A 27881-nucleotide genomic window follows, 5' to 3' on the forward strand; every position below is an offset into this window, starting at 1 on the left:
AAATCGCATTGTTTGGTCGTGCTAACGAGCGCGACGTAATGCATCTTGCATATATCGAGGGCGTTTCGCTAACGAGTTACTGGCTGACTGGTGGAGCTTATAATCTCCTTACGACGCGATTGTACGCGTAAAGCTGTAAATAATGCCTCGCTATAGATGGAATGACCCGGGGGCAACACTGGCTGACGGACTTTGACAGCTCGGGGTCGCCGGTTCGTGAAGAGAGCGAGAGAGAGGGAGGAAGAGAGAGAGAGAGAGAGAGAGAGAGAGAGAGAGAGAGAGAGAGAGAGAGAGAGAGAGAGAGAGAGAGAGAGAGAGAGAGGAGAGAGAGAGAGAGAGAGAGAGAGAGAGAGAGAGAGAGAGAGAGAGAGAGAGAGAGAGAGAGAAGTCAGTTCGTCAGGGTATTATCTGCCTTTCTTCTCCTTTTTTCACCTCTCTTTCCCTTTCTTCTTCAAAACTTACTATACTCAGTCGCTTCTTTCTCCGAATAGACAGATATTCGCGTCAACGTCGCCGAACAATCAACTTTGCCACTAAATTAACTCTTATAGTTAGTCGCCTTCAGTCTCGACTAATGTAACTGATCACGCGGGGTTACGACACCATTACATTTTTCATTACGTACACCACAGTTCTTGCTATACAAGTTGGAAATTATAATAACCTTATCTAATTCAATTTCAAGTGAATAATTTTGCACTGTAAAATTTGTCAACAAAAGAAGCACGTGTTTACAACTTCGTTTTCCGCAGCTTATTCCTCGCACCTCAGCATTCAATACTATTGCACTTGGTCAGGAATCCATATATCCGATTAATATTTGATTTCAAGAATCTAATACTAAAGCCCCTTGCACAATAGGCCATAGCGATAGCGATAGCGACAGCGACAAAGTTGCCGACAAAGCTACAAGACTACGATCGACTGATAAGAATCATCGGGAATATCGATTTTCCAGCGATGATAAAAAATAATGGAAACAAACAAATGGAAATGTTCACGAGTTAGCGGAAAAATTCGGTCTGATAAGACGCGATATGCAAAAGCTGTCTGGCGATAGTTTTATCGCTGATAATTCCTCCACAGTTTAGTGCCTCGGCGTAAAAAATCATGCTAAGAGAGATGAAAATGTGCCGAGTGCGCGACTGAGATATAAGGGCACTAAACTGACATTAATATTTCGCGAAATACACAGAATTATCTTCGAAAACGAAAATTATCGGTAAGAGACTGTATCTTCTAAAGTAGTATGAGTTGTCTTGAAGGTGTAGCGAAGCTAATTTCAACTTTTATCCCTATTTAGGTGATATATTTCTGCAAGGTGAATGAATAAGCATCATATCTTACAACTCCAATATGTTTAGGTAAGTATAATGTATAAGTTAAGGAAAAATCATCTCAGAAAGTGAATATTTTACGATATATTTTATTTATATATATATTCTGCTCAAATATTCTATCACGTAAAATACGATAAATCGCGCGAAATATTCACTTTCTAATGAGCTTGCCATTTAAACAGAGACGGAAGTAAAAGACTCTAGTCGGCTCGTCTCGTTTTTCACTAAACAAGGACAAAAGTCGGAGATTCGGACAACGGCGGCAATAAAGTGTGTAACGCAGACATATCATGCGATAATATTGAAATGCAGTTCCTTGACGACGGCTAGTAAAATAAATCAATATACGCCGGTACCCTTCCTTCATTTTTTACTCTCCCTCAGGAGAGGCACGCGATAAAAGCGTCTATCTTTCCCATAAACTTAGCTAGCCGACCTATCATTCAGGGAGGCGGTGATGCGCCTCCGTTTCTACTTAAGACGAACATAATATCCCTGACATAATAACGATGACTCTGCCTCCGATATAATAGCGATAATAACGATCGCCCCGGCCAAGTCGATCTCGCTGTAATGAAGCCTAAAGTAAAAGGACTTAAAAGCCGCTAACTTGGTTTAGCAGCGTAGTGAACAAGAAGTAAAGTCATTTCCTTAGGCAACGTGAATCGCGTGGTTCCAGGCACGGCGTTGTGGGAACCGATTCACCTGGCTGACATAGCGATGGTCTGGTTACTGCCAGCCAGTTATCTCTCGCCGCTATTCGCTGACTGCAATATTTTACAATTCAATACCCCTTTCTTCGGAACTTGAAGCTTCACTTTTTACGCCGTCTAGACCAAAAAGAGCACTTGTTACACCAAAGACACGCTCTATGTAGGATACGATTAAGTGTCAGTTTTTGTATGCAAATCTACTTTCGCTAAATCTTTTAACGTTATTTAAAAGACAGGCGACACAATAGCAAAGTGTTTTATGGTGAGCTTTGGGACGTTGTTTAGAGATTACAGAGAATTGTTAAGCAGTAAATGAATACTTTGTCGTGAATATTTTTCTTTTTTACTGAGACTCATCGGAAAGTTTTTCCCCATATTAGCTTCTCATTTTCTGCGATAGACAGGAACCTATCCTACATAACTCCATGAATCACGATCGACCGTCAAGGAAAGAAAATAGTGTTATATATAAATAAGTTTATAAGAATAATTTAGTTTTAAGCACCTATAGTTCAATAATTATTACACAATTAGTTATGTAAGTAAAATCGCAGTTGCATGCAAACAGATCTATAACAGTCGGCGAGCTATACTCTCTCGTATAGCTTCACGAATTTGTTAAACAGATAAGAGGCTGTTTTACACAAACAGAATAAATATAACCGAGATGCGATACGCATTGCAGAAATGACGCCGTCAGCGGGGTCAGGGTTGGCAAAGTTGATTTTTCGTGATGCCGGTTAATGATTACATCGAGCGCGGTATTGTATGCAGTCATGTACTTGGAAGTATCGAGAAATTCAGTTAAAAAAAAATTGTAGCACGTAATCGAAACGGAACGTCTTCCATGCACGCTTTTTCAAACAACTGCGGAAACGTGTTCTTGGAGGAAAGAGCATCGAGTCGCAAAATATAAAAACGCGAACACGGAATTCTCGTTACCGCTGTCAAATTCTAGGATTTCAACTGATGATCCATAAGTCAAGTGACAGTTTGCTTCGAATTCTGAGAAGACTGTATGAAAATTTTCAGGCAATGTCGGATATATATATGCGCTTGTATGCCTAACTCGTTTAACCGCCAACCTATGACGCATTTTCCTTGCGATTTTCGTGCACCCGGGATTTACGATGCACACATCCGATTTCGATGTGCGTTGCGTAACGGAGAAGAGGCCACCCGAGGCTCGTCGATTACCCGTCCGCTCTTCTCGAAACAACACGGCCGGAGCGAGCGGGCAGGCGGATATACGATACCGACATTGTATCTAATCTCCTCTGCAACGCGACGAGCAAATACAATATTCCAGAAGGCGATACTTTCGGCGCGTATCGACATACCGGCTATTTGACCGTTCGTTCAGTTAGTGCTATCCGGAGTCTCGTCGCTCGACAATAAACCACCGTCTTTCTACGAAAATATCTGAAAGAATCGCGCAGAGTGAAGAACATCGTACGTTATAATTTTCTCTCTTTCTTTCCTTCATTTTTTTCCTCGACAGTCGATATCTCTAATTCGGTTGGTATTCTTTTGACGCGGCGCATTATCCTTGGCGAAGGAAGTCGAGGATCGAGAGGAGATATGCGGTTCCGATCGCCAGCATTTTTACTCCTCTGCGTCGTTTCGCTCGCGACGGCGCAGGGAATCAGCGAGTGTCGACAGGATGCCGACGACGAGCTGATCTGGGAGTATGACGTCAGGAGACCGCACCGAACTGGTGGTTATCAAGTGCGTTTACGATCATATCGCAAATCGTGTCCTGTTAATTGTACCTTTCGGATCTAGATCCACTTGTTGACAGTTATCTTAATCCATTCACGAAGGTTTCTCGATTGTAACTATAGGAGGTTGAGGCGGATTACGGACCGACGGACGCGAGAATCACGTGCATACGTTTCAACTCGCTGTCCGATGATGATAACGGCGCAGCATGGGTCACCGCCGGCGGAATCAGTCACGACTTCGTCAAACTCAAGTTCAGGTCGAAGTACTCGCGAGGGCTCCACTACAGAGTCCTGGTTTATGGACGGCCCACCCTGAGAAGAGGTTCACCATGGCTTCTTTGATGGCTATCCTCATAAATTCTTGGTGTCTCGCATTAGTACTTAATTCCTTATGTTTGGATGCGTAATACATTATATCTTTCTAAGTTCTCAATTCTTTCTTTAATACTGTTAGATCTATCATATGTAGTAGTGCGGTAAAGCCATATGTATGTCTCAATGGAGAGATTAAACATCACGCGCTTCCGCATCTGTCGATACTCAAATCCGCCCACTTAAATATATTTACAATCCACGTTGTCTCGGTTTTCATCCGGAGCGGCGTGTCGCACGAATTTTCGACACTGACGTCCGCGTAATAAATCTGTAGATAGATTTACCACCGTTGTAATTCAGGACGTTAACCCGTCGCGTGTCCCGATAATACTGACAGAAATGGAACCGCCTCCTGACAGGAAATAGAGCCTCCTCCGATAGTAAATCTATCTTCTATCATTTTATAGGGGTTTTACTTCTGACAAGAATAATAAAAATATAAACTCAAGCAATTAGCCGCACATTTTTCTAATTTACAATGTTCGTTCTCTGCTTCGCGTAATTAGGCGAGGGTAGATTTAGTCTCGCGCATGTGATAACGTAATAAATCTTCCTACACGTAAAACATCCCTTAAGGAGGTTGTCTCTTAAGGAGAATCTTTAATTTCAGGAAGAAAAAGTTAATTCTGAAAATTGGAAAATTAATTTTTATGGTCCGTAATCAAAAGACAATGGTAGGAGTTAATATATCATTTCACATCAAGTTGAAAACTTAGTTTTGCTAGAAATTGATGGGAGGGGAGGGATTATCGTATTCCGAATGCACGGTACCATGTAACCTATATATCCCTTGTGGGTCAAATTCCGAAAACAAGCTGACGTGACCACAGCGATAAGCAGAACCCGCGTCGGGTTCCACGTGGAAAGGCGCGGGGACGATTCTCCAGATTGGAAAAGCTTAATACGAGCCAACCCCCCCAGAGAGGGGTGTACCATTCGCGGATTGCCTCCATCGACAAGTTTCGAAAGAAATATATTTTCCCTGCGTGCAGGAAATAATTACGTGATCGAACATGCGAAACGATATCCGTTCCTTCGGGCAATTACACGAAAAGAAAGTTTTGATCAGCTAGTCCGGATAGGCGAGCACGTCAAGCGGTATCCGGAAGACAGAAGGATTGCCTGTTCATCGGGATATTCGAGGACATTTTCGATATCTATTCCTTATACTTTGAAATTTAATTCTCTCATTTTACAAGCGACAGCTTTAAAATAATTAAAAGCTTACTTAAAGACAATTTTTTACCGAAAGAAAAAGAAAGGCAGAGAGGCAAAAAGAAAAACATGTAATTCTGCAAGCAAAGTTAAAATTTCATGTTAATTATGATATAAGTTATTATTATTAATTAGTGTTTATTACGTGTCTTCTATGAGTATAAAAATTATCATATTCTACAATCAAATGCTGTAAAACATATATTAAATATATAAATATATATTCTAAAAATTATCGATACTTTTTTCCATTTCTTGCCTTAATCCCTTATATGTCAATAAAGAAAAAATATATATATTATGAATAACAATTTCCGATCACAAATAACAAACGTTCATTCATCACGTCTATCTATATATATATCATTATATATGACTTTAACTTATTTCTTTGTAATCTTTTTAAAATTATTTGAAATTTTCATATCCTTTTAAAGCGATCGATATGCAGTTACAATCACAAAATTGATAAGATATCAAGTTGAACGTTCTGTTCGTTTACGCGTAACCAGATAGCAAATTTCGACTTCTCCCGGCTCTAATGTTCACACCACGTCTACATTGCTCAGCCCTCGTTCACCGCGCACGCGGGGGGATACATGTGCCGGGACACCCTCGCGTACGGCACCCCCGTCCCCGTTGACTTGCGGGAACCGCGTTCAGGCGTTCGTGGGCGCCGCGCGCGGCACGCGATCCCGCCACCCGCGGTGGGATCCCCTGCAGGAACAAGACGGCAGAAGCGTCGCGACGCCGATTCGTCGACGGCGCCTCAGTGAAGTCCAGCCGTCCGTGGCGAACGCAAGCGACCGCACCCCCGCTGTTAGGCCCTGAGAAGCCCTGAGGAAACCGTACCGCCGCCAGCTGTCCTCCCTCGTCGCCGAAGAAAGCACTCGCTTCCAACTTCTTTTGCGAGAAATCATCGTGACACCAATTCGAACATCGAAATATCCTTTAAAGATGCCGCGGGTGAGTTGTACTAATGGTTCTTTTGTCTTGGCATCTCAACTGTTATTAATATATATTTTTAATTAATTATTAATTATGTATTAATAATTTTTAATAATATTTTCCAATAAAGAATACTCTGAAGCTTTCTAGGTCAAGATGTTATTAAATATACATATAAATAAGTTATTGAATTGTCAAAGAGAGATCTGTTGTTTTAGATTTTTATATGCTTCTGCATTTGAAATAAAAAAATAAGCGTGTTTTCTCAGGTTTCAAGAGAAGTGTGACGAAATAAGTAGGTAGCTGAAAGCGCAATTAAAATCGATTACCGTCTTTTATTATACATTGTAATAATACCTGCTTTTATAAAGCATTATGTTGTAGAAATTAACAAGGAAATGCTGAACCTTTTGATATTTAAACAATTGCATTTGTCACGAAGTAAATAAAATAATTCTATTTTTTCATAATTACACATCTATATTTTTAATAACTACGTTCGTAATTTCGTTAGTATTAATACGATATGAGCATTTCATGTTTTCCAAGTTTCTATTTAGATTGAACCGTCTGATCTAAAGACAATTGAACCCTCGATTAAACATGGATTTCCAATGCCTAATTACGTACGCCACCCTTATCGCGCAATTGATCGACCAGGTCTTCAAACAAGCGGTTAGTCCTGTAAGGTTCAGTTAAGCGCTCGCTGAGAGCGTAGAAATGAAATCGTTAGCAACATCGGTTAACTAGTTCCACGCCAGCGAGAGTTGATTGACTCCTTTCATTATCTCGAACCGCACAAACACTGGTGGTATGGAGAAGAGATCCTATTACTGTCTGATTCCCTCACGATTCATCTGATATGAGATATGAGATATTTATTGTCTATATATTCCTCGAGATTTTATATTCATCGCGTGTAGTGTGAAAAATAATTCTTATATTTATTCGTTTGTACAATGAACAATGTACAAATGTGAAAGAATACTTTTTTAGTACTATTTTCTTTTAAATTAATAATATTTAAAAAAAGTTGAAGTAGATTTTTGGAGTTTCTTCAAAGGAGCAATTTTTTCCTAAATAAAAAAAAGTATTGTAATCAACAGAAGTTCTAATTAATAAAAATTACTTTGATAAGTAATTTCATTTTCAATTATTAAAATTTTAAACTTTTTCGATCCGATGATAAATGTTGGTGCAAATCTTTAATAATATCCCTGATCGTAAAATCGAGAGTGACCACTGGGCAGTTTTACAGAGTATGACGCATTCGTTGTGAAGAGGGGTGTCGACGTAAAATCATAATAATCTATTCATGAACTGGGGTTCATTCTGTCACGTGTTGCAACCTCATTCACCAGTCACATATGTATTTGCTACATATGTTCTCGATACATCATACATGCTACATACACGAGATAAAAACGTTTTTAGAAACGTATTCCACACTTAGCGCACAATTCTCAGCACGTGCTAAAAGCTAAGCGCATCTGCTCTCTGCCTTTTTTTAATTGGACAAATAAATTAAACATTTACGCGTCGTGTCATATTTAGCAAAGATTCTTTATTGGGCGAAGACACATATAATTCTTTTTTCTTCCTCGCGATCGTTATAACATCATCATCGATGAGTCTCGCAATTAAATACAAATCTTTCGAAAAAACGGGCCTCAAACCATGTTTCATTTTCTATGATGATAAAGCAAATGCGCATATGTCGTACATTGCGTGGTATTTACTCACATGCGTATACTACACGAAATGCAAACCCAATTGCGCACTTTAACACGCGTGCACTGACACACTCAGCACGGTGTGAGAAGCTCGATCGATATGACAACATACGCGACAGGGTATACAATATTCTCTGTAACACCGTTTTTCCTCGAGGGTTTTGCAGGACTCCAATAAGCCGATCTCATTGTAAGAATTTCTTTCGCGATCGAAATCGCACAGACTTTTATAAATACCGGATGCGCTTTAGTTTGAATCGCAAAAGACACGTTATCATATATCCGTGATTTGCATAATTTCGAAAATGCTGCGGTTTACAGATCACCGCGGGCAATGTCCATCATCGTTATATAATTGTGTATCAATTGCGCTGATGCAACATTCAAGTCAAATAAACAAAAATGTTTAATTTTATATACACACATGCACACGTATATTTACATATACACAGAATGATGTCTAATTCAAATTTTTTTATTACTTTTAATTTCTTACAATTTCTTATTTTCACGATTAATCATGTGATGTCATTTTAGCATATTAGACTTCGGATTTTAATCACTGGACATTGACCACGAGTAATTTCCGCGTATAAGAAATGAAGAAACAGTTTTGCTTTTCCCTTTTTTCTCATTTATTCGGGATTTCACGTCGGAATGATGAAATTGTGCCGATAGTGCAGCAAAATCCGCAAATAAACGAATGAAATCGATTGTAACGACACTGGATAAAAATCGAAGTCGTTAATGGAAGTGCTTTGAAATGTTATTAGAAAATCCAAAAGCGCGGTTATCGTAAGGACACTGTGTAACAAAATCACGTTTCGCGCACGATACATCTAACATATGCAGCATAGACATTTTCCGTAATCTCTTATTTTTTCCTTCGGTACAGCAAGCGATAGCATGCCATCGCAAAATGTTTTGGAATATGTACGAAGATTACTAAGTTCTCTAAGAGCATGTCTCGGTTTTATAATAATATGATGATCTCTTAATGAAGTTCGTGACACATTTACGATAAAGCGAAACGAGAATTGATGCAATCTGCACATGATCAAGGGCAAAGATAGGCCATCCATTACAAAACTGTCGCGAATGTCCGCATGTCGATGTGAATTCTCTCACGTTGCGATGCGGACGTAGGCCATCATTATCCCGCCCCGTTCGCGTATTATCTATACTTTCCTCATGCTCGATCGAGGGAAACTAACCGAACTAGCCGAAATCCGCGCTTTCCGATTACGCGAATTTCGTGCACAACAGGGCTACGTGACTTTCGTCGAGGCCTTCGGCCTTTACATTTTTTTACGTGAAATTTCTCGGTATCGCATTCTCGACTTTGTCCCGCCTCGACGGAAACGGAAAGGGAAAAAGAGTGAACGGGAAAAAAAAGAGAAAGGAGAAGGAGAACATAGACGCATGCATGGACTCCACCATTCTGTTAAAAATCCATACACACTTCTCCAAAGGCGTGTTTATCGGGTCGCGGGATGGAACGAGAAGACCGAGAGAAAGAGGGAAAAGACGATACGGTCTCGCTGACCCACGAAGCCATATAGTCTGTAAAAACTTATACTTGTCAGCTAGATACGGGCAGGCAGACACGGCTCGATCCGCCTCGATTGCTGCCCCTCGATGAGACCTCGGCGACATAAATTCCTTGACAGAAAAAAAAACAGAAACAGATTCCGTAACAAAGTTGGAATTACACACGTATATTTCTCGTGTTGAAGCGACCTTCCTACGACGCAGCTGTCAATCGGCACGAGGGCTGCGAGTGATCGGACTCAAAAACCGATATTTTTTTGCGTATCTTTCTCTCTTTCGTAAAAAAAATGCTATTGCCTACGAGATACCGCCTATCATGAGACACATAATAAATGAAGACGCCTCTCCAGTCTGGGTCGCTATTGATACCGAAACAAAGTTTTGCACTTTGAATCTGACATTTCCGCACTTCATCATTTGTCACTCGTGACAAATACGATTATCTGAAATTATTGTTGATCTCAAAGTCCAATGTTAAACTACGTTCCGCACGACATGTGCGCCTCCAATAAACGGGAGCTAAACGATGGGACATGTTTTATAATTGTTCATATTTATATCAATCAGCGATATAAGGGAGTGCCGAAAAGAGATATTTACGCGTTTTCTTCTGGAATAATTATGCGAGGAGAGAAACCGTCGCTGCAAAACGCTCTACTCGAAGTTATCTCGATCTTGTAATACGATGACTTTTAACACCCTTAAACGATCATAATTAGATTGTCCTCAACATCGTTAGGTAAATCGAAAGAAGAGCCGAAATGACTGGCTCCTCGTTCCCTCTCATTTTCCACGGTCTTTCCCGGAGAAATTGGATCCCCCTTTTGGGGCAAAGCGTTTTAACTCGAGTACGGCGCGAGTCCGTGTCTAATTTTTTTGTCTTCCCTACGAAGGGCCTTTAGTATCTGGCATCTGAGCGAATGGGAAGTAGAAGAAGCTCGAGCCCACTGCCAGGCACTGAATGGCACCAATCGATATATGCCCAACCTGGTCCGCCAGGATATCACTGGCGAATATACCGCTGGCTCGACTTCCCGTACGAAGACACTTCCTCTGTACGACTTTAAGTTGTACACGATGACTTAAATGTGCCGCATGAACCGGCGACACATTACAGTCTCTACATATGAGTAACGTCATCCTCGAATGGACTTTGTCCTACTGATCGAACCCTAATGATTTCTGCGTGTTTATCCTAGATTGTAGTTTTCGAGGCGTTCAGTAACCTGACCGTCGCGGCGCGAATATCAATCGTATGTCACTCTTTTACGTATTATCGTTAGCGTCATGGAAAAACGTTTGAACACATCTTGGTAGATATTTTTTTACGCGAAAGCTGTATCGAGTTTCCAAATCACAGAAATTTTTTGAAAACTGCGGTCTCCACAACGGGTGGATAAAATCTATTGAACCCTCGACGATTATTAGAGGTTGCCTTAAACGCCATTAAAATTTACGATATCCCGTCATGGACAATGATTTATTTAGAACGATGCTGAAAGGCGCGAAGGGTGAAGTCGATCGATTCGATTCTATGGGTAGATCTTACGACGTACAGTTCCGCAGCCATTTATTCGCGCGATCGTACACGGTTACCAACACCTCATGAGAATTTAGCAGCTGGGTTAATAACTGCCGCGAGATAAACCGCAGGTCCGGTTCATGCATTAATACCGCGTTTCACCGCCACTGATATATACATTCAAAACCATTGTAATGATCATAAAGCGGACGTCTGTCTTGACAAACTATACAATTGTCCGATAATTAACAACAATCACTGACATTATCAAAGACTATAAGTTCTTGCCATGCATTCTTTTTACCTATTATTAATATTATACTCTGAATTGCAAGCATCGCGATAGCATGAAATTAATTAATTTAAAGCGAAATTCGATCAATTATAATTATAATATCAAGAGACACGAGTTATTTCCTACATATATTTTACATGTACTATAACCAACGCGTGTAAAAGCTAAAAAAATAAATTAGACATTATCTCGGCAATGTGTTCACCCAAAAACGATCGAGATATAAGATGCAATAGCGGAGACAAAACACAGAAAATATATAGAACTACTTCGCCAATTTGTTTCGTCTTCGTATCACGATAATGGTGTATTTTGATAGCAAAGACTGCCTTCGTGCTGCAGTCAATAAATAAGCTGATATCGTAACTATAAATGTGTTGAAATACATGTCGGCGGTCGCGGGTTCAACTATTATAGAAGCTGATAACGATCTACAAGCGAAAAAATTTAAACCGGATGGATGCAAATTAGTCCTGTTGCGTTTTATCAGCTTAATTAGTCTTAATCTATTCGTCAAAATATCTCAAATGAGAAAACAATTCTACGGTCAGGGTCAGTTACAATTACGACGATAAGCTCGAACTCGTAATTTGTTAAAAATTCAGAAAAATATCAATTACAGAATTGTCCGAAAAAGATGCGTCAAATACGTAGGAAGTATTTGAAATAATATTTAGAAGATAAATTGTGCAGTTTTTGATTAAAGCAAAGATATGAAATAGCGCGCTATTCAAATTAATGGAAAGAAATTGTGCATATGTTGCAGCCAGTTTCGAAAGGAACTTCTCAATTATCGGCACGGGGACAGATGGAGAGGCGGCGGCCACCGTTTCTCAGAGCTTCCACCAAAGCCAAGGAGGTAAAAAAAAAAAACAAAACGCATCATAAATGCACTGACGGTCCTATATAAAAATTAGTGCTTGAGCTTTTCTTAAAATTATTACATAGAATAAAAAGAATTTTTCTCTTAATTTGAATATAATTAAATTAATTGAATATATAATTTTATTGCCTTTACTAATCTATATATAAAAAACGTTAATATATATAAAAAACATTCTCAATTTCGATAAAGAGATAGAACAGTATGTGCGGATGATGTACGCACAAACGTATACAATTATTGTGATTTAAAATTATACTTTGTATTATAAATCAAAATTGGTTTACGTTTAATTTAAAATAAAATTCTATGTATGAGTTCAGATTTATAAAATTTTTGTATTATAACATATGCTAATAAAAATTTTGTCTATACGTAATTTCCACGGCGGCGAAGCAGTTCGTTACCATTCGTTACGCCAGTGAATCTGACGTCACCATTGCCGTGGCAACTCGTAATACACAATAAACAGAACCCTAACCAAATTTAAAGATGCACATGACTTCGTGTGTGCTCTTGATACGCCACCCCTTACATTTATTATGTATATTTATATAAATTATCGATATAATATCTATTTATACTATATTAAAAATAATTGTGGATAAGTTCGAATTGGAATAAATCATATCTTAATTATGAAATATAATTTTAAATAAAAATCTACAAAGTAAATAATTTCTTGACAACATGTTTTATTTTGTACGTACGCAGTTCCTCTTCCTTGCATTGATTTTTTTTATATTTATATCGAATTACCGAAAAATAGAATTTAATGTACTGGTGCGAGATAGTAATATAAAAGAGACTTTTTAATTCAATAAAAACAGAACACGATTTTACAGTGATAAAATGGAACAGAAAATTATACGTATTTACAGACGGAACGAAGTACTGGGAGTAAGATGGATTCTGCACGCAGCGGGGGTGCTATAGAGGAACAAAATAGTGACGAAGATCTGTCGTCAGACGCTCTAGTCAGACAAAATTATGAGCTCCGTCATCGCTTGGAGGAAGAGACCGCGAGTTACAAAAGACGTTTGGACACGTATCGGCAGGCTCAACAGCATCAAGCTGCTCTTGTCTCGCGGTTACAAGCTAAAGCAAGTATCGCTGGTTTTCCTTATTAAACACAGATCTAGTTGATGCGCGAACAATACGATTCGCCAATGATAAGTAAATAACAATTGTAAGTATTTCAGGTTCTGCAGTATAAACAGAGGTGTTCGGAACTGGAGAATCAGATGGCAGAGACAATTCCGTGCGACTCTAGTAAACCAGCGACAGGCACAGTGTCCTCCACCACCGTGCTAGAGGCTGCCCATCAAACACTTCGGGATATACGCGAGGAGCAAATTCATGACTTGGATACTGCTTTGAAAAAGCTCGGAGATGAACGGCGAAAGTACGTAAAAATAACATAGATCGGGGAGTAAACAAATTTTTTTCTGTAAAAGATCAGACAGTAAATATTTTAAGCTTTGCAGATAACGAAGATATTTTTATGTAGGAATTTATATAACAAATTCCACAAACTTTTTATCGACAAAATTCAACATATAATAATAATTATGTAAACTGCAATTTGTCAAATCCCTGATACAGATTAGCATTAAGCATCCCTACATCAGATAGATACGTAGAATCGTGCTGCATTTTAAAAACGTTTCTTTTTTATAGATGTGAGGAACTTTTGCAACTTAACGCATCCCTAAAAGATCAGCTCGAGGAGTCTCATCAAACAAACGAGGCACTAACCAATGATTTACAAAAACTAAGTAACGATTGGGACATATTGAGAGAGGAATTGGCTATTAAGGAAGACGAGTGGAAGGAAGAAGAACAGGCATTCAATGAATATTACATCTCTGAGCATAACCGATTACTGAACCTGTGGCGTGATGTCGTCTCCGTTAAAAGAATGTTCGCAGAAATGAAATCTACTACGGAAAGGGACCTATCCAAACTACGGAACGAAATTATTTCATCGTCTAACGAAATGACATCGGCGTGCAATAGTACGATCTTCACTATGAAGCTTCAAGCAACTGCAGCGCAATCCACGGTAGGATCTATAATTGAGTTGATAATTATATACAATCTGTAATTACGTTTGCGATTAAAATTTTACATTGTACCCTACTTTATATTTAGCCGTCCCAGAAAATGCAACAACAGGAGGAGGAACACGCCGTGATTGTTCTAAAAACAGAGATCACGGCACTCAAGCAACAACATGCTGCCGATCAGCATGAAATTCGTACCAAAGACGACCGGATAGATCAGCTTATTCGAGAAATCCGCAATTTAGTAAGCATCAGTTTACCCCATATATAATTTATGTCAAGATTTAATTTTGATGGTGTGCTTTTCGGAATGTAGGAGGAAAGATGCGGCGTTTCTGAGGCGGCAGTGAGCCAAAGCGTGCGTATGCAGGAAGATATCGAGGTACTGGAATCCGCGTTACGAGATATCGCGCATGCCGTGATTCAGGACGCCGAAAGTCGGGACGCCGACACTAAACAGGCATCCCCGCATATCCACCTGTCGCCCAGTGGACTGATCCAGCAGAGATCGCCGAAGAGAAGCACGCGAGGTAGCACTATACCGGCGTTTGCCGAAAGTACTATAAGCGCGGTACGAGCGGCTCTGCAGAAATATCAGTTAACGATACGCGAGTTACAGGTACGTGTAACGTCCACGCGGTATCTTATAAAAAAAAACGAAGAAGTTTTACTCGCAATTTATGCCTTGTCTATGACATTTTTCACGTTAGATAAAATCACAAACGAACAAGGAGCAGATTTTAGCAATGCGCAAGCAGTGCGACACCGCGGAGGAAAACGCTCAGATGTTAAATACGAAGGTTGCAGAATTGATCTCTCAGTTGGATACATGTCGTTCGCAATGCGCACAACTAGATCAAGAGAAGGACATGCTGCAGAAAAGTTTCGACACTGTGAAATTGGAGAAGAATGCGTTGGATAAGAATAAAATGGAACTTAATAGCACGGTAAGATCCATTAATTAATCTTTCCTATATACGTTCATTGTTATAGTTAACTGACATTGTTTATATTATAGATGGAGGCTCTTAGAAATAATTACGAGAAACTTCAGAAGACGAATAACAAATTACAAAAGCTGTGTGACAATTTGGAAGATGAAAAAATGTATTTACAAAATGAGCTTGGCAGAATATCGGAGGATGTTGATTTGAAGTAAATAAATCAATTGTATTTTATATACCGCTTTCAATTATGTCACAAATTATTACATATATTTTTTATAATACGATTTCCAGGGAATTGAGTTTACGATCGGAGGAGGATAGATGCAGTAAAATGAGAGAGGAGCTATTAACGTTGCGAGAAGATTTGAGTAAAACTTATCTTGCCAAGGACATGTTGGAACAGCAAAAATTAGAAACTGACGGGTTAATCTCTCAGATCGAAAAAAGCAAAGGTATCCCGTGTTCTCACTCACAGATTATAGCCTTTAAATGAATTATGATATAAATGTAAATAATTTAGGTGATCTTGAGTTGGAACTGGAACGTGTACTACTGGAAAAGTCAGACGTACAGGAGATTTTGATGAAGATGGAAACAATGTGTTCTAATCATGAGCAAGATAAGCAAAGATTCCAGGAAGAATTGAAAAAAGTAACGTCTAACATTATCACCAGTACATATGTATACACACACACTTGATATTAACTACAGATTTATTGTAGATGACAGACGAGAGAAATAAGCTTGCAAATCAGTGCATCGATCAACAAGGGGATCTGAATTCATTAAGAAAGGAATTGCTGCAAGCCGAACAAACTCGGCTTGACGTGGAATCTGAGAAAGTTATGTTGAATGAAAAGATTAAATTTTTGGAGATTGAAAAGGAGAAGGTGGAAATGGAATTGGGTCAAGTGACACGCGAACGCAGCGACTTAAGCAATCAATTATCGGTCTTGGCGCGAAAGAAGGAAACGTTGAACGAGGAGCTCATGAGACTTAGGCAAAGATTAGAACAGTCCAACGAAATGAATGCACGAATAAACAGAAACTTGAAAGATCTTGTGAAAGATAATGAAGAGAAACAGGCAAGAATAATTACAATTGCGTTAATACTATATTATACATATAAATTTATAATTTTAAAATAAAGCAATTCTTTCGTTTGTACAGGTACTCTTAGAAACAAATGAAAAGGAATTTCAAAGATTGCAAGAGCAGCTTGCTTCAATGCGCACCGAGAAAGAAATATTAGAAGGAGTGTTGTTTGATACACAGACCAATTTGGAAGCTACACATATCAAGAAGACACAGTTAGAGAAAGAACAGAAAGAGATATTAATAAAACAGGAGAGCTTAAAGGGACAGGTGACGCGACTAACAAAAGAATTGGAGAATAGTGAAAAACGTGCGCAAGATATCAAACAGTCGCTTACGCAACAGAGTGGCGATCAGATCGCAGAATTTCAACAAATTATATCTAATATGAAGAGACAATCGGAAGATAACATAAAGAAGATAAACGACGAAAAGGTATTTAATCAATTATTCACAGATTTTGAACTTTTCTTGTCTAATTCATTATGTTATTTCTATAATATATTATATATATATGTATATATATTCATTCTTTGTCTATTTTTCTTCATTATCTTTAGGAACAAGTAAGAATAACTTTAGAGAAACGGTTACAACAGTCTTTATTACAAGTGGAAGGAGACAAAAATGAAGAAATTAATCAGTTGCAACAGCGAATAGAGGAGTTGCAGCAACACATAGAGAATTTGTGTAAGCAGCATGAGGAAGCGCTTCTTAGAGCCGAGAATGATAAACAACAGGCACTTTTAATAGGTGTGCAATTAAATGTTTTTAATTAAGTCTTAATTGTCTTTATAAGATCAATACTTTTAATATATATTGTATAACACAATAATATGTATGTAAATATGATGTTTTATGTCGTATTATCAATATATTAAAATGTATCTGATTTTGTTATAGCTCATCACGACCAACAGGCGTTAATCGAAAAAATTGACACTATTATGCGTGAATTAGAAGAAGAAAAGAACACTTTGGAACGTGTTAGAAGAGAGGCCGCAGCGCGCGCCGAGCAAGAACGAAATAATACGAATCAATTGCGCGACGAATTAAATCGTCTCAAAACAAAGTTGGACGAAACGAAGTTGAGAGCTAACGAGGAAAAAATGAAACTTGACTTAAAGATAGAGGAGCTTTGGAAGGAACGGGAGTCCACGCAACGAGAAGTCGAAGAATTGCAAGTTCAACTGCACATGACGGAGGATAAAGTAGACGGCCTGCAAAATCAATTACACGATACTATTAGGAAACTCAAAGACTGTAATGAATTTTCTTTCCCAATTTTCTGTTTCAATTCTCGATCAATATTATTATCGTTATTATAATCAACTTATTATTTTATTGCAGCTGACAATGTTAATGAGACGATGCGCAAAGAGTTAGTTGACGTACGAAGACAATTAGCGGATACCACGTATGAGAAAGAAAAATACAACAACAGTAACAAGGAGTTGCGGGAACACGTTAAGCAAATTGAGAGCGAAAGAAGGGAACAAGGAAGAACGTTGGAGGAATCGTACCAGAAAATAGCAAGTCAGTATTTTCTTTTCGTAGTATATAGATGCGTTTAGTGATTCGGAGTAGCTGCTAAAATGTCCGTGTTTAGCATTGGAAGACACGAAAGCGACCATGGACGTTGAGAGGACGCGTCTGCAGGCGCAAGTACGCGACATGGAACGCGACGCGTTACAACTGCAGCAGCAACTTCGCTTCACGCAGGACGAGTTACAGAAATGCCACGAGAACAATGCCCAGGCTCAAAACGAAGAAAAGGAGCTGCAGGCCAGACTTGCTAACGAGATCGAGGAGAGAGAGCGAATACAATTGCAATTGCATCAAGTGAAGAAACAGGTGAAGAAACGCGCGGGTCCTTCTACGTATATTCGATTTCAGTCAATAAGACGAATCTTATTGTTGCAGGTAATCGACTTGGATAACAGTTTGGAAGTTACGCGGCAAGAACTTGGAAAACTACGCGCGCGAGCGGATGAAGAAGATGAACGGTGGCGTGCCCGAGAGCAAGAGTTGCTGGTGCGGCTCGAGGATAGCCGCTGTCGCGAAAGAAAATTGGAAGATCAGAAACATAATCTGGAAGTTTGCTTGGCCGATGCCACGCAGCAACTTCAAGAGCTAAAGGTATAATTTTCGAGGAAGGCAAAACGAAAAGTTCGCGTTTCGGTTCGCACCGAGAATTAAGGATGTATTTCTGATTTCAGGCACGCCTCGGAGGATCCGAAGGCAGGGTAAGAGCACTCGACGCCCAATTGTCGCAATTGGAGACTGCTAAGAAGGAAGTAGAGCAGAAACTGAGCAGTGTGGGTTCCACGCTACGCCGTATCGCCGGTATTCAAATGGATGGAAGCGTAAACATGCCGTTTAAATTAATGAGCCCTTCGAGAAGATGGTCTCCAGCACGTGGTAATAAAAATTTTCATTTCGATCTACAACAATGATACTATTTATTATCTCACGGTGCATAAAATGCAGTTAATATGTATTTTAATTCCAGCGCAAGACCATGGTGATAGTAACAGAGATATCATACTGGACGTTGATCCTGAAGCCGTTAGGAAAGGAGTACGATCGCTTATGCAACAAGTTGCTCAAATCGAACGCGAGAGGGTACGTTGAACTTTGACGATTATTCATAAGTGAATTATATAGGCCAATTTGTTATAATAAAGTTTATGATGATTTAATGTTATAGGATGATTACAAAACAGAACTGTATAGCTTGAAGAAGCAACTGAAGGAGTCTCAAGAAAACCAAAGCAATACGGATGTAAAAGTCAATAATCTTCTGACTAATATTCGGACGCTTCAGGAAGAGAAAAAATCTATCGAAGCAAAACTAACTCAAACGCAAACTGGCTATCAAGCGCAGGTATATCTTTTTTCTATGTCTTGCATTCCACTAAGGAAGGAAGAGTTAATATTTTTATTTGTTTTCAGCTGGACGCACTTCAACAAAAGACAGAGGAATGTGAGCATTTATGTGAAAAGCTTACAACCTTAGAGATAAAGATGAGTACCGAGTCAGACGAAAAATCTCAGTACGAGGTACAATCTAGAAGAAATATTCTCAAAATCACTATATACAATCTCTCAGTGCATATAACTTTGCGTTTGTTTAGGATAAACTAGAGAAAATGAAGCAAGAATTAAACAGATTGGAAACGGAGAAGCGTAATCTGCAGAAAGAAATCCGTCACAGCGACTCTCGCGCGACAGAAATGGAATTGCACAGAATGTCTCTAGACGGCGATCTCCAAAGATTGCAAATGATGCTGCAAGAAAAAGAAGCGCATATTCAAGTAAGGTGGAAACACGATTACTAAAACAACAATCTATATTTTGAAAAAAGTGTTAATATATTCGAATCAATATATTAATAATGTAAATCCACGAAGACAATATATTTTCGAGAGAAAGAGGGTTTTTGGAATTTAAACATAAATTTCATAAACGCTGTTCTTTTTAGAAACTGCAAGACCGCTTTGACACACAAAGCCGTACCACAGCAAGTTTAGAGGAACGTTGCGCTTCGTTAAAATCTACTATAGAACAATTAAAACTATCATTAGAAAAAGCATCGGCTACGGAAAGCGAGCTTAAGAGTGAAATAAATTTGTTACGACACAACGTAATGGAGATCACTACTTCCTCTCAAAGTAACAATGAAAAACTCAAGCAGGTAAGAGTCTGCTAATGGAAGCTTCTCCCTCTCCCCAACTATAAATCGACATGTATTTTATTTCAGTTGCAGAAACAACTCTCGAATGCCGAAAATGATCGTAGAATATTATCTGAACGTTTGGAAACGTCTCAGCAGGCCTTGAGCAATTTAAAACATACCAATCAATCGTTGATTGATCAAAATGCACGGCTGCAGAACGAGCTAGCTAATAATGAGGTACAACGATCAGCTTTAGAATCGCAATTAAGATTGTCTACATGGCCACCAGAAGGCGGGGCGGCTAAAGACGAAGAACTATTGCGTCAATTGCAAACTGTTCAAAGAGAAAGAAGCGAAATGAGGGGAAAAGTAGATGCTCTCAACGACAAGGTAAGATGTTTTGTAGACAAATGTTGCAAGCGCCAAGGAATGGTACACATAAATTGAATTTTTCATATTTACGAAATATATATCTTTTCGTTAGGTAAAGCTATTAGAAGCTGACAAACGTAATTTAGAGCGCCAGATCGCTTCGTGCAAGTCTAGTTGTATGCGAAGCAAGAGTTACGAGCGTCCGGAAAAGGCACATATAGAACTTCTGGGCACTAGTTACAGCCTCGACAATTTGGAGCATGAAAATAGAGAATTAAGATTAAAGGTACGCAAATTGGAGACCCAATTAGCGGAGAAGGAGGCCGAGCTTATACGCCTGAAATCAACTTACATCCATTCCTCTCATTCGTTATTGGACACGAGTCGTGATAGATGCGGAGAATTAGAACGGATTAGAGCCGCGCAACTGCAAGCCGAGAAATTATTGGAGGCAAGAGAACAGAGCCATCGTCAGCAAGTATCGCGTTTGGAAAATCAGGTATATATTTTGCATATTCATATTGTTTTTGTAATATAGTACACTGTGTATCCATAAAATCTGTCGTCATCTTAATATTCGTAATTCGTAAATTCATATAAATGAAACGTATATTTTGTCGCAGATACAATTATTGCGGGAGCAGCTCAATCAAGAGATAAAGCGCAGGCAACTGTACGTTTTACGGAGTTCGCGAGCCGGTAGAGAAATGCAACAATTGCGACAAGCATTGGGCGACTCTTTGAGAACCGTGGCGCAGGATCCGTCGCTGGACGCGGTGTTATTGGAACACGAAGCGCGTAAATTGGACTCTACCCTGACGAGCACCGCTAGTTTACCGCCGTCATTAGCTTTACCCGCCCCACTGTCTTACAGATCCAGCACCCCTTCACAGCTCAAATAACGCAAGAAATAATCGCGGACTGAACTTTCTCTGAAAACTGCCAGTATATATACACATATATCAAGCGTAGTACTTATATGTTCTAAGCGCAGTACTTGTATACTACAGTACTACACTTGGATATTTATATCAGTATATGGGTACTTGTAAGTTATATTTCTTGAGGGTATGGAGTACAATTAACTCTCTCGCGTACATATATAAAAATATTGCTCAGTGAGCGCTTGAGCATTGCATATTGAAATCACTAGAGAAAGCATACGAAATGATCAAACTACCGCGATGAATTCATAGCGCCTCTTGATATATCTTATAAATAATTGGGAGACAATCGCGGATTTTTCGATGACTATATTTCATTTGATATACAATTTTTTACATTGAATATATATTGAATTTTTTACCATTTTACTTTATACAAATTTTATGCTTCCAATGATTAACATTACGATAGATCCAGACGTATTTCATACAGTTTTACGCATGATATATGTGAAAGTTTTTGTGATATGCGTACATTTTACGAGATTGCTAAATTAATAGTAATATTTGCAACTTTGTTTCACTACCTCGATTCTATCGACTATAAAAAGAAATCGTTGCATCTCATTATAATCCATAACATTTCATCTAAAAAAAAAAGTATTAACGTATAAATTATTATTTAAGATCCTTAACAAAGATTTTAACAGCAAACAGTGTTAATTATCGTATAAAATATAAATTAAGTAGTATACTAGTCTATTGAAATGAATACTAGTCCACAATCCGTCCATCAGTATCGTTATATACTGACCAATTTAAACGTACGAGTTTATTTACTTTAGACATTGACATGTACGTATGATACTTAAATTCATTTTGTGACAGAAAGGATATGTTGAAAGAGTAAAGTTGGTGAATCATATAACGAGAAATGCTTATAAAAGTAGGCGGCAACAGTAAAGAGAAAATGCTATGTTTAGTCTCGTACCGAGACCAAAGTAAATCAGCAAACAGGAGCATTGTATAGAGATTACGCTTCCGATTATGCAGATAGATGCAAAGCCACTGAGTACATTTACTAACGTAAAAAGCATGCTGTAATAGGGAGGAGCGGGGAGATACTTAAAAAAGTACAGACATAGATGAACAGCGAGACGGACTGTGTCTGTTCTTTATTATTGAGAATATAGACATCCAGTCCTGCAAATGTAGCCTAAATGTAGCCTGCCTCGGTTGAGCCGTCCGGCGTTGTGATACGGAATGGCCGAAAAGCGTCAAGGAAAATATTAAAATACCATTTTAATACTCTCGAACAAGAAAAATTTCCGAAAGAACCGATTGTCAGGGAGTTTTAAGTTGGTTCGATCATCCGCACGAGGAAAACCGATCCTCTCGGCGAAATCAGCGTTTTATTTTTTTTCAATGTCGCATCTCGAGCTCATAAATCAAGCATTGTCATTAATAATAATGTAGCAAATGTATTTTCACGCTGTGTTTAACTGAAATGAGAGTTTATTGAAAAAAGGGCGCTTTTAGATACGGAGTCATGTAGAAATATTGTATGTTGTGACATCGTTAAATCGTGTTTTATATTCACGTTCACATTTTTAGAAATATATATATATCTATATATATACAGCATTGCAGATCTTGAGAATAATATTGTTATACCATTAAGTTATATATTTGTGAAATTAAATATCACTCACCGCTACCGCGCGTTCCAACTGTATTTCCTCTTCAGAAGAAAGGAGAAAATTCCTTCCAGTGTCGGATCATTATTATCGCCGACAAGTAATATTATATGCATACGTTCGAATACGATTCGAATTACACGCGAGCATCGATCGTATCAAAAAATGCACAACGAGATGTTAATTTACCAAAAAATATTAATTTATAAAATGACTGCACGCAAGGTTGATCAAAAATATTTCTATATTACTAATTCCGTTATTTACTTGAGAATATTGATTGTCCGTTTCTTTGTAACTCGTTCTTTTAATTTAAAATTGTAATCAAGTACAGACAAAAATTTTACTTCGCGTTCTATGAATATTACGTTATATGAATGTCTCAATTATATCCCGCGAAAAATTAGAATTTATAATGTAGACGAAATTAAAAAATTAATAATGAAAAATTTCTCGAAAAACCGACCGCGAAAACACAAAGATGCGTTATTATGCATGTTGTTCATGCGGTACGCATCTCGAAAATGTATCAAATAAGATATAGGTACAGAATAAATGACGTGAGATCCGAAAAAAAGAAACTTCCCGCACGATTGATATTATAATTAATCAATAACCGCATTGTTATAATTAAATAATTATATAATATATATGCAAATCTTTATTTTACGATTATCGATATAAATGTATCTCGTTATATTTTTCTATCACTTTCTATCAAAATTATTTTTGATATAACGTAGTTATTTATTATTGCAAAACTGAATAATTGTACTATATCATCAGTTCTAAAATAATTTAAATTTTCAGTATCTCGACAGAATATTTAGAATCTCACGTCATATTACTTGACATTATCTAACATAAAACCAATTTTTCAATCAAAAATAGATGGATAGGCTACAAAAAATTAGGGTAAAATCGATGCTTTGTTAAAATAAATTTTAGTAATAAATAACAATTATCACGTTTTCTATCAAATAAATTCTAAATATATCTATATATTGCTTTCTTGCATCGATTTATAAATATTTAATCTTGGTTAAATATATGGAAATGAATAAATGGGTAGGTATAAATAAAACACATCCTAACTCATAATTTTTCCCTATCTACAATAGTATATTGTGCACCAAGGGGCGAAAGTAGCGTTTTTCAGACGAGTGTGAAGTTTGCCGCCCGAGCCGAAGGCGAGGGCGGCAATCACACGAGTCTGAAAAAGCTTTTGCCCCGAGGTGCACACGATATTTTTCACAATACCTTTACGTAAAGTTCGACTTCCATGCCTAGAGAGAGGCGAGAGTGGTCAATTTCACGCCAAGGCGGCATAGCGGGCGGAAAGTAACCACTTTCCTCCCCAGGGAGGAAAGTAACCACTTTCCTCCCCAGGGAGGAAAGTAACAACTTTCCTCCCTGTTTAGCGGGTGGAAAGTGGTCACTTTCCGCCCTAGGGAGGAAAGTGGTTACTTTCCGCCCGCTATGCCGCCTTGGCGTGAAATTGACCGCTTTCGCCCCTCTCTACAGGCATGGAAAGTCGAACTTTCCGTAGAGGTGTTGTGAAAATACTTTTTCTTATAACATCTAACTTTAACACAATATTTTACTTATTATCTCTTTTGTTTAAGAAAAAAAAATATATATATAATGTTACAAAAATAATTCTTTAAAGAAATCTAAAAAGAATTTGTATTTAAAAAATCATTACTTTAATTATTAGAGAATTATTTTACTTTTTGTTTCTCTTGTGTTTCTAAAATATTTATTATTTACTCTAGTTTTAAATAGAAGTGATCTATGTAATAAAAAATTCAAAAATTTAATTTATTATGTACTTAAAAATTTTATTCAAAAGTATTTATATAAAACACGGCAGTTCGTTAACATAATTTAATGAGTTCTTCGCGAGCTCGGTGCGTGCGAAGTGTGCGAGTATTTCCTCAAGCACAATCGCACAATAAATCAATAACAATCAATAAATACAACAATATACAAATGATACCAAGATTAAATATTTCCCATAATCAATTTTAGCCCATCCATTTTAAGGCAATGGATCTACGAAATGTAATATTTGCATACTACAAATTATTGTAATTCGACATGTACCGAGATATATTATTGCTCTATATTTAATTATTCGTAGATTCGTACCTCAATAAAAAAATTTCTCATTGACTCACCGATTCGATGCGCAACGGGCGGAGTTATGCAACCACGTAGCTACGGTGATACTGTAACATACAAACATAAGATTTAAATTAAAAAAGCGCTCAAAATGATCAATATTTCAAAAATTAATTCTTACGCGCCTCTAATTCGTCTTTCAATAAAATATTTAGCGATACAATTATCTATTTACCGAAAAAGATCTTTACAAGAATAAAATTTTAGATAATTTCTCTTTCTCTATTTCTTAACTTATCGAGATAAAACAAGCTAAATAAATGAGAATTATATTATGCACATAAGAGATGATAACTCACCCCAAAGTTGCTCCGCCGGGGCCCGATGTCTCTCCCAGACCTCCTCCTCCTCTCAGGACGTCAGGCCTCCTCCTCCCGCCGCACAGGACACTCGCGAGAAACACTCGCGGATAATGAACTACAATCGCGCGCGGACTAATTTCAGTAAAAGTCTTTCTCGGGCGATACTGTACGGCACTCCCGTTTAAAAAAGTCTTTTTTAGCGGAGCTGTATCTGCAACGTCGCTACGATGATTCTGTAACAATCAAACATATAATCCAGATTAGAGCAGGGAAGAAAAGAGACAGTCTGTATTTCGAAAAATAATTACCGAAGGTAAAACACGGAATTCTATATTTCTTTTAATTAAATAAATTTAATAAAAAAACACGTTTAATTTCTTGAAAGTATACTCTATTTACTGAACACAAGAATTCAAAATAGAATTTAAAAAATTAAACTCTTTTTTAATTTCTACTCTCTGACTATCTTTACTATTCGATTGAAAAACCGATTGGTTAAACTTTCCGCGAAAGACACAATATGTATAAACCAATTATATATACCGCATGTTGTTCCGCCGGCGCCTGATGCCTCTTCCAGGCCTCCACCTCCTCTCAGGCTGCTCGGGATGTCACTCATGTTCCCTCGATGCGAAAATGATGCTCCTTCCCGCGCGGATATTTTCTGTAACATAAAAATAATCGAATCGATTAAATACGTGTCACGCGCATCGAACATCTTATTCGTTATTCAGATTAATATTATATTTTGAATTACTTCTTCGAAAAAGGTTTCTACGTTAGAATAAACTTAAATCAAATTTTTCAAAATATTTTTTTTTACTAATTTAAATTCCGAAACACGGAATGTTTAATGTAGGAACTGAATAAGCACAAAGAGGGATTTTATAATATCTTTAAAAAAAATGAAAAGTAACACTTACCAGAAGTGTTGGTACGCCGATGCCCGATGCCTATCCTAGGCCTCCTCCTCCTCTCAGGCTGCTCGGGATGTCAGCTTCGCAGGATTCCCTCGCTGCTCCGATGTCATCTTCTGCGTCGTTATTTTCTGAAACATTCAAATGAACTATTAATGTTTAATGTAGGAACTGAATAAGCACAAAGAGGGATTTTATAATATCTTTAAAAAAAATGAAAAGTAACACTTACCAGAAGTGTTGGTACGCCGATGCCCGATGCCTATCCTAGGCCTCCTCCTCCTCTCAGGCTGCTCGGGATGTCAGCTTCGCAGGATTCCCTCGCTGATCCGATGTCATCTTCTGCGTCGTTATTTTCTGAAACATTCAAATGAACGATTCGATTAAGTAACTTTGTAAGCGTAAGCGTTGACGCGCGACGGACCGTATGAGCGAGCGAACGGTATGAATGTCCCGCGGCGCGGCGGGGGGACACGCGACGGACCGTATGAGCGAGCGAACGGTATGAATGTCCCGCGGCGCGGCGGGGGGACACGCGACGGACCGTATGAGCGAGCGAACGGTATGAATGTCCCGCGGCGCGGCGGGGGGACACGCGACGGACCGTATGAGCGAGCGAACGGTATGAATGTCCCGCGGCGCGGCGGGGGGACACGCGACGGACCGTATGAGCGAGCGAACGGTATGAATGTCCCGCGGCGCGGCGGGGGGACACGCGACGGACCGTATGAGCGAGCGAACGGTATGAATGTCCCGCGGCGCGGCGGGGGGACACGCGACGGACCGTATGAGCGAGCGAACGGTATGAATGTCCCGCGGCGCGGCGGGGGGACACGCGACGGACCGTATGAGCGAGCGAACGGTATGAATGTCCCGCGGCGCGGCGGGGGGACACGCGACGGACCGTATGAGCGAGCGAACGGTATGAATGTCCCGCGGCGCGGCGGGGGGACACGCGACGGACCGTATGAGCGAGCGAACGGTATGAATGTCCCGCGGCGCGGCGGGGGGACACGCGACGGACCGTATGAGCGAGCGAACGGTATGAATGTCCCGCGGCGCGGCGGGGGGACACGCGACGGACCGTATGAGCGAGCGAACGGTATGAATGTCCCGCGGCGCGGCGGGGGGACACGCGACGGACCGTATGAGCGAGCGAACGGTATGAATGTCCCGCGGCGCGGCGGGGGGACACGCGACGGACCGTATGAGCGAGCGAACGGTATGAATGTCCCGCGGCGCGGCGGGGGGACACGCGACGGACCGTATGAGCGAGCGAACGGTATGAATGTCCCGCGGCGCGGCGGGGGGACACGCGACGGACCGTATGAGCGAGCGAACGGTATGAATGTCCCGCGGCGCGGCGGGGGGACACGCGACGGACCGTATGAGCGAGCGAACGGTATGAATGTCCCGCGGCGCGGCGGGGGGACACGCGA

The 27881-nt window shown here is 39.2% G+C and overlaps 1 protein-coding gene and 2 long non-coding RNA genes across 4 annotated transcripts; 2 read left to right on the plus strand and 1 right to left on the minus strand.

Moving 5' to 3' along the window:
* Positions 1 to 593: 593 nt before the first annotated feature.
* LOC139768471 (uncharacterized) lies at positions 594 to 3632 on the plus strand. Its single transcript, XR_011717366.1, has 3 exons — positions 594 to 1222; positions 1304 to 1364; positions 3555 to 3632. It is a non-coding gene; the product is annotated as an uncharacterized lncRNA (long non-coding RNA).
* A 2331-nt stretch (positions 3633 to 5963) lies between these two features.
* Positions 5964 to 25318, plus strand: Root (ciliary rootlet coiled-coil, rootletin). 2 transcript variants are annotated; one of them, XM_071698606.1, is made up of 27 exons: positions 5964 to 6333; positions 12183 to 12275; positions 13181 to 13402; positions 13502 to 13704; positions 13980 to 14364; positions 14454 to 14609; positions 14682 to 14984; positions 15076 to 15312; positions 15384 to 15520; positions 15604 to 15764; positions 15833 to 15963; positions 16035 to 16397; positions 16483 to 16842; positions 16968 to 17160; positions 17311 to 17670; positions 17758 to 17943; positions 18017 to 18261; positions 18331 to 18546; positions 18627 to 18828; positions 18920 to 19032; positions 19118 to 19294; positions 19363 to 19470; positions 19545 to 19724; positions 19892 to 20104; positions 20171 to 20476; positions 20571 to 20957; positions 21082 to 25318. In XM_071698606.1, exons 1-27 carry the CDS (start codon positions 6325 to 6327, stop codon positions 21358 to 21360), a joined length of 5925 nt encoding a protein of 1974 aa, XP_071554707.1. In that variant the 5' UTR covers positions 5964 to 6324; the 3' UTR covers positions 21361 to 25318. The 2 variants fall into 2 exon arrangements, with proteins under 2 accessions (XP_071554707.1, XP_071554708.1); XM_071698607.1 differs by lacking the exon at positions 5964 to 6333 and adding an exon at positions 11193 to 11252.
* An 826-nt stretch (positions 25319 to 26144) lies between these two features.
* Positions 26145 to 27040, minus strand: LOC139768472 (uncharacterized). Its single transcript, XR_011717367.1, has 3 exons — positions 26675 to 27040; positions 26449 to 26573; positions 26145 to 26189 (listed from the first exon to the last, which is right to left on the minus strand). It is a non-coding gene; the product is annotated as an uncharacterized lncRNA (long non-coding RNA).
* Positions 27041 to 27881: the final 841 nt, after the last annotated feature.

Source organism: Temnothorax nylanderi, unplaced genomic scaffold (assembly GCF_030848795.1).
Source record: "Temnothorax nylanderi isolate EJ_2023f unplaced genomic scaffold, tnyl_v1.0 TNYL_tig0016_pilon, whole genome shotgun sequence".
Taxonomy (NCBI): Eukaryota; Metazoa; Arthropoda; class Insecta; order Hymenoptera; family Formicidae; genus Temnothorax; species Temnothorax nylanderi.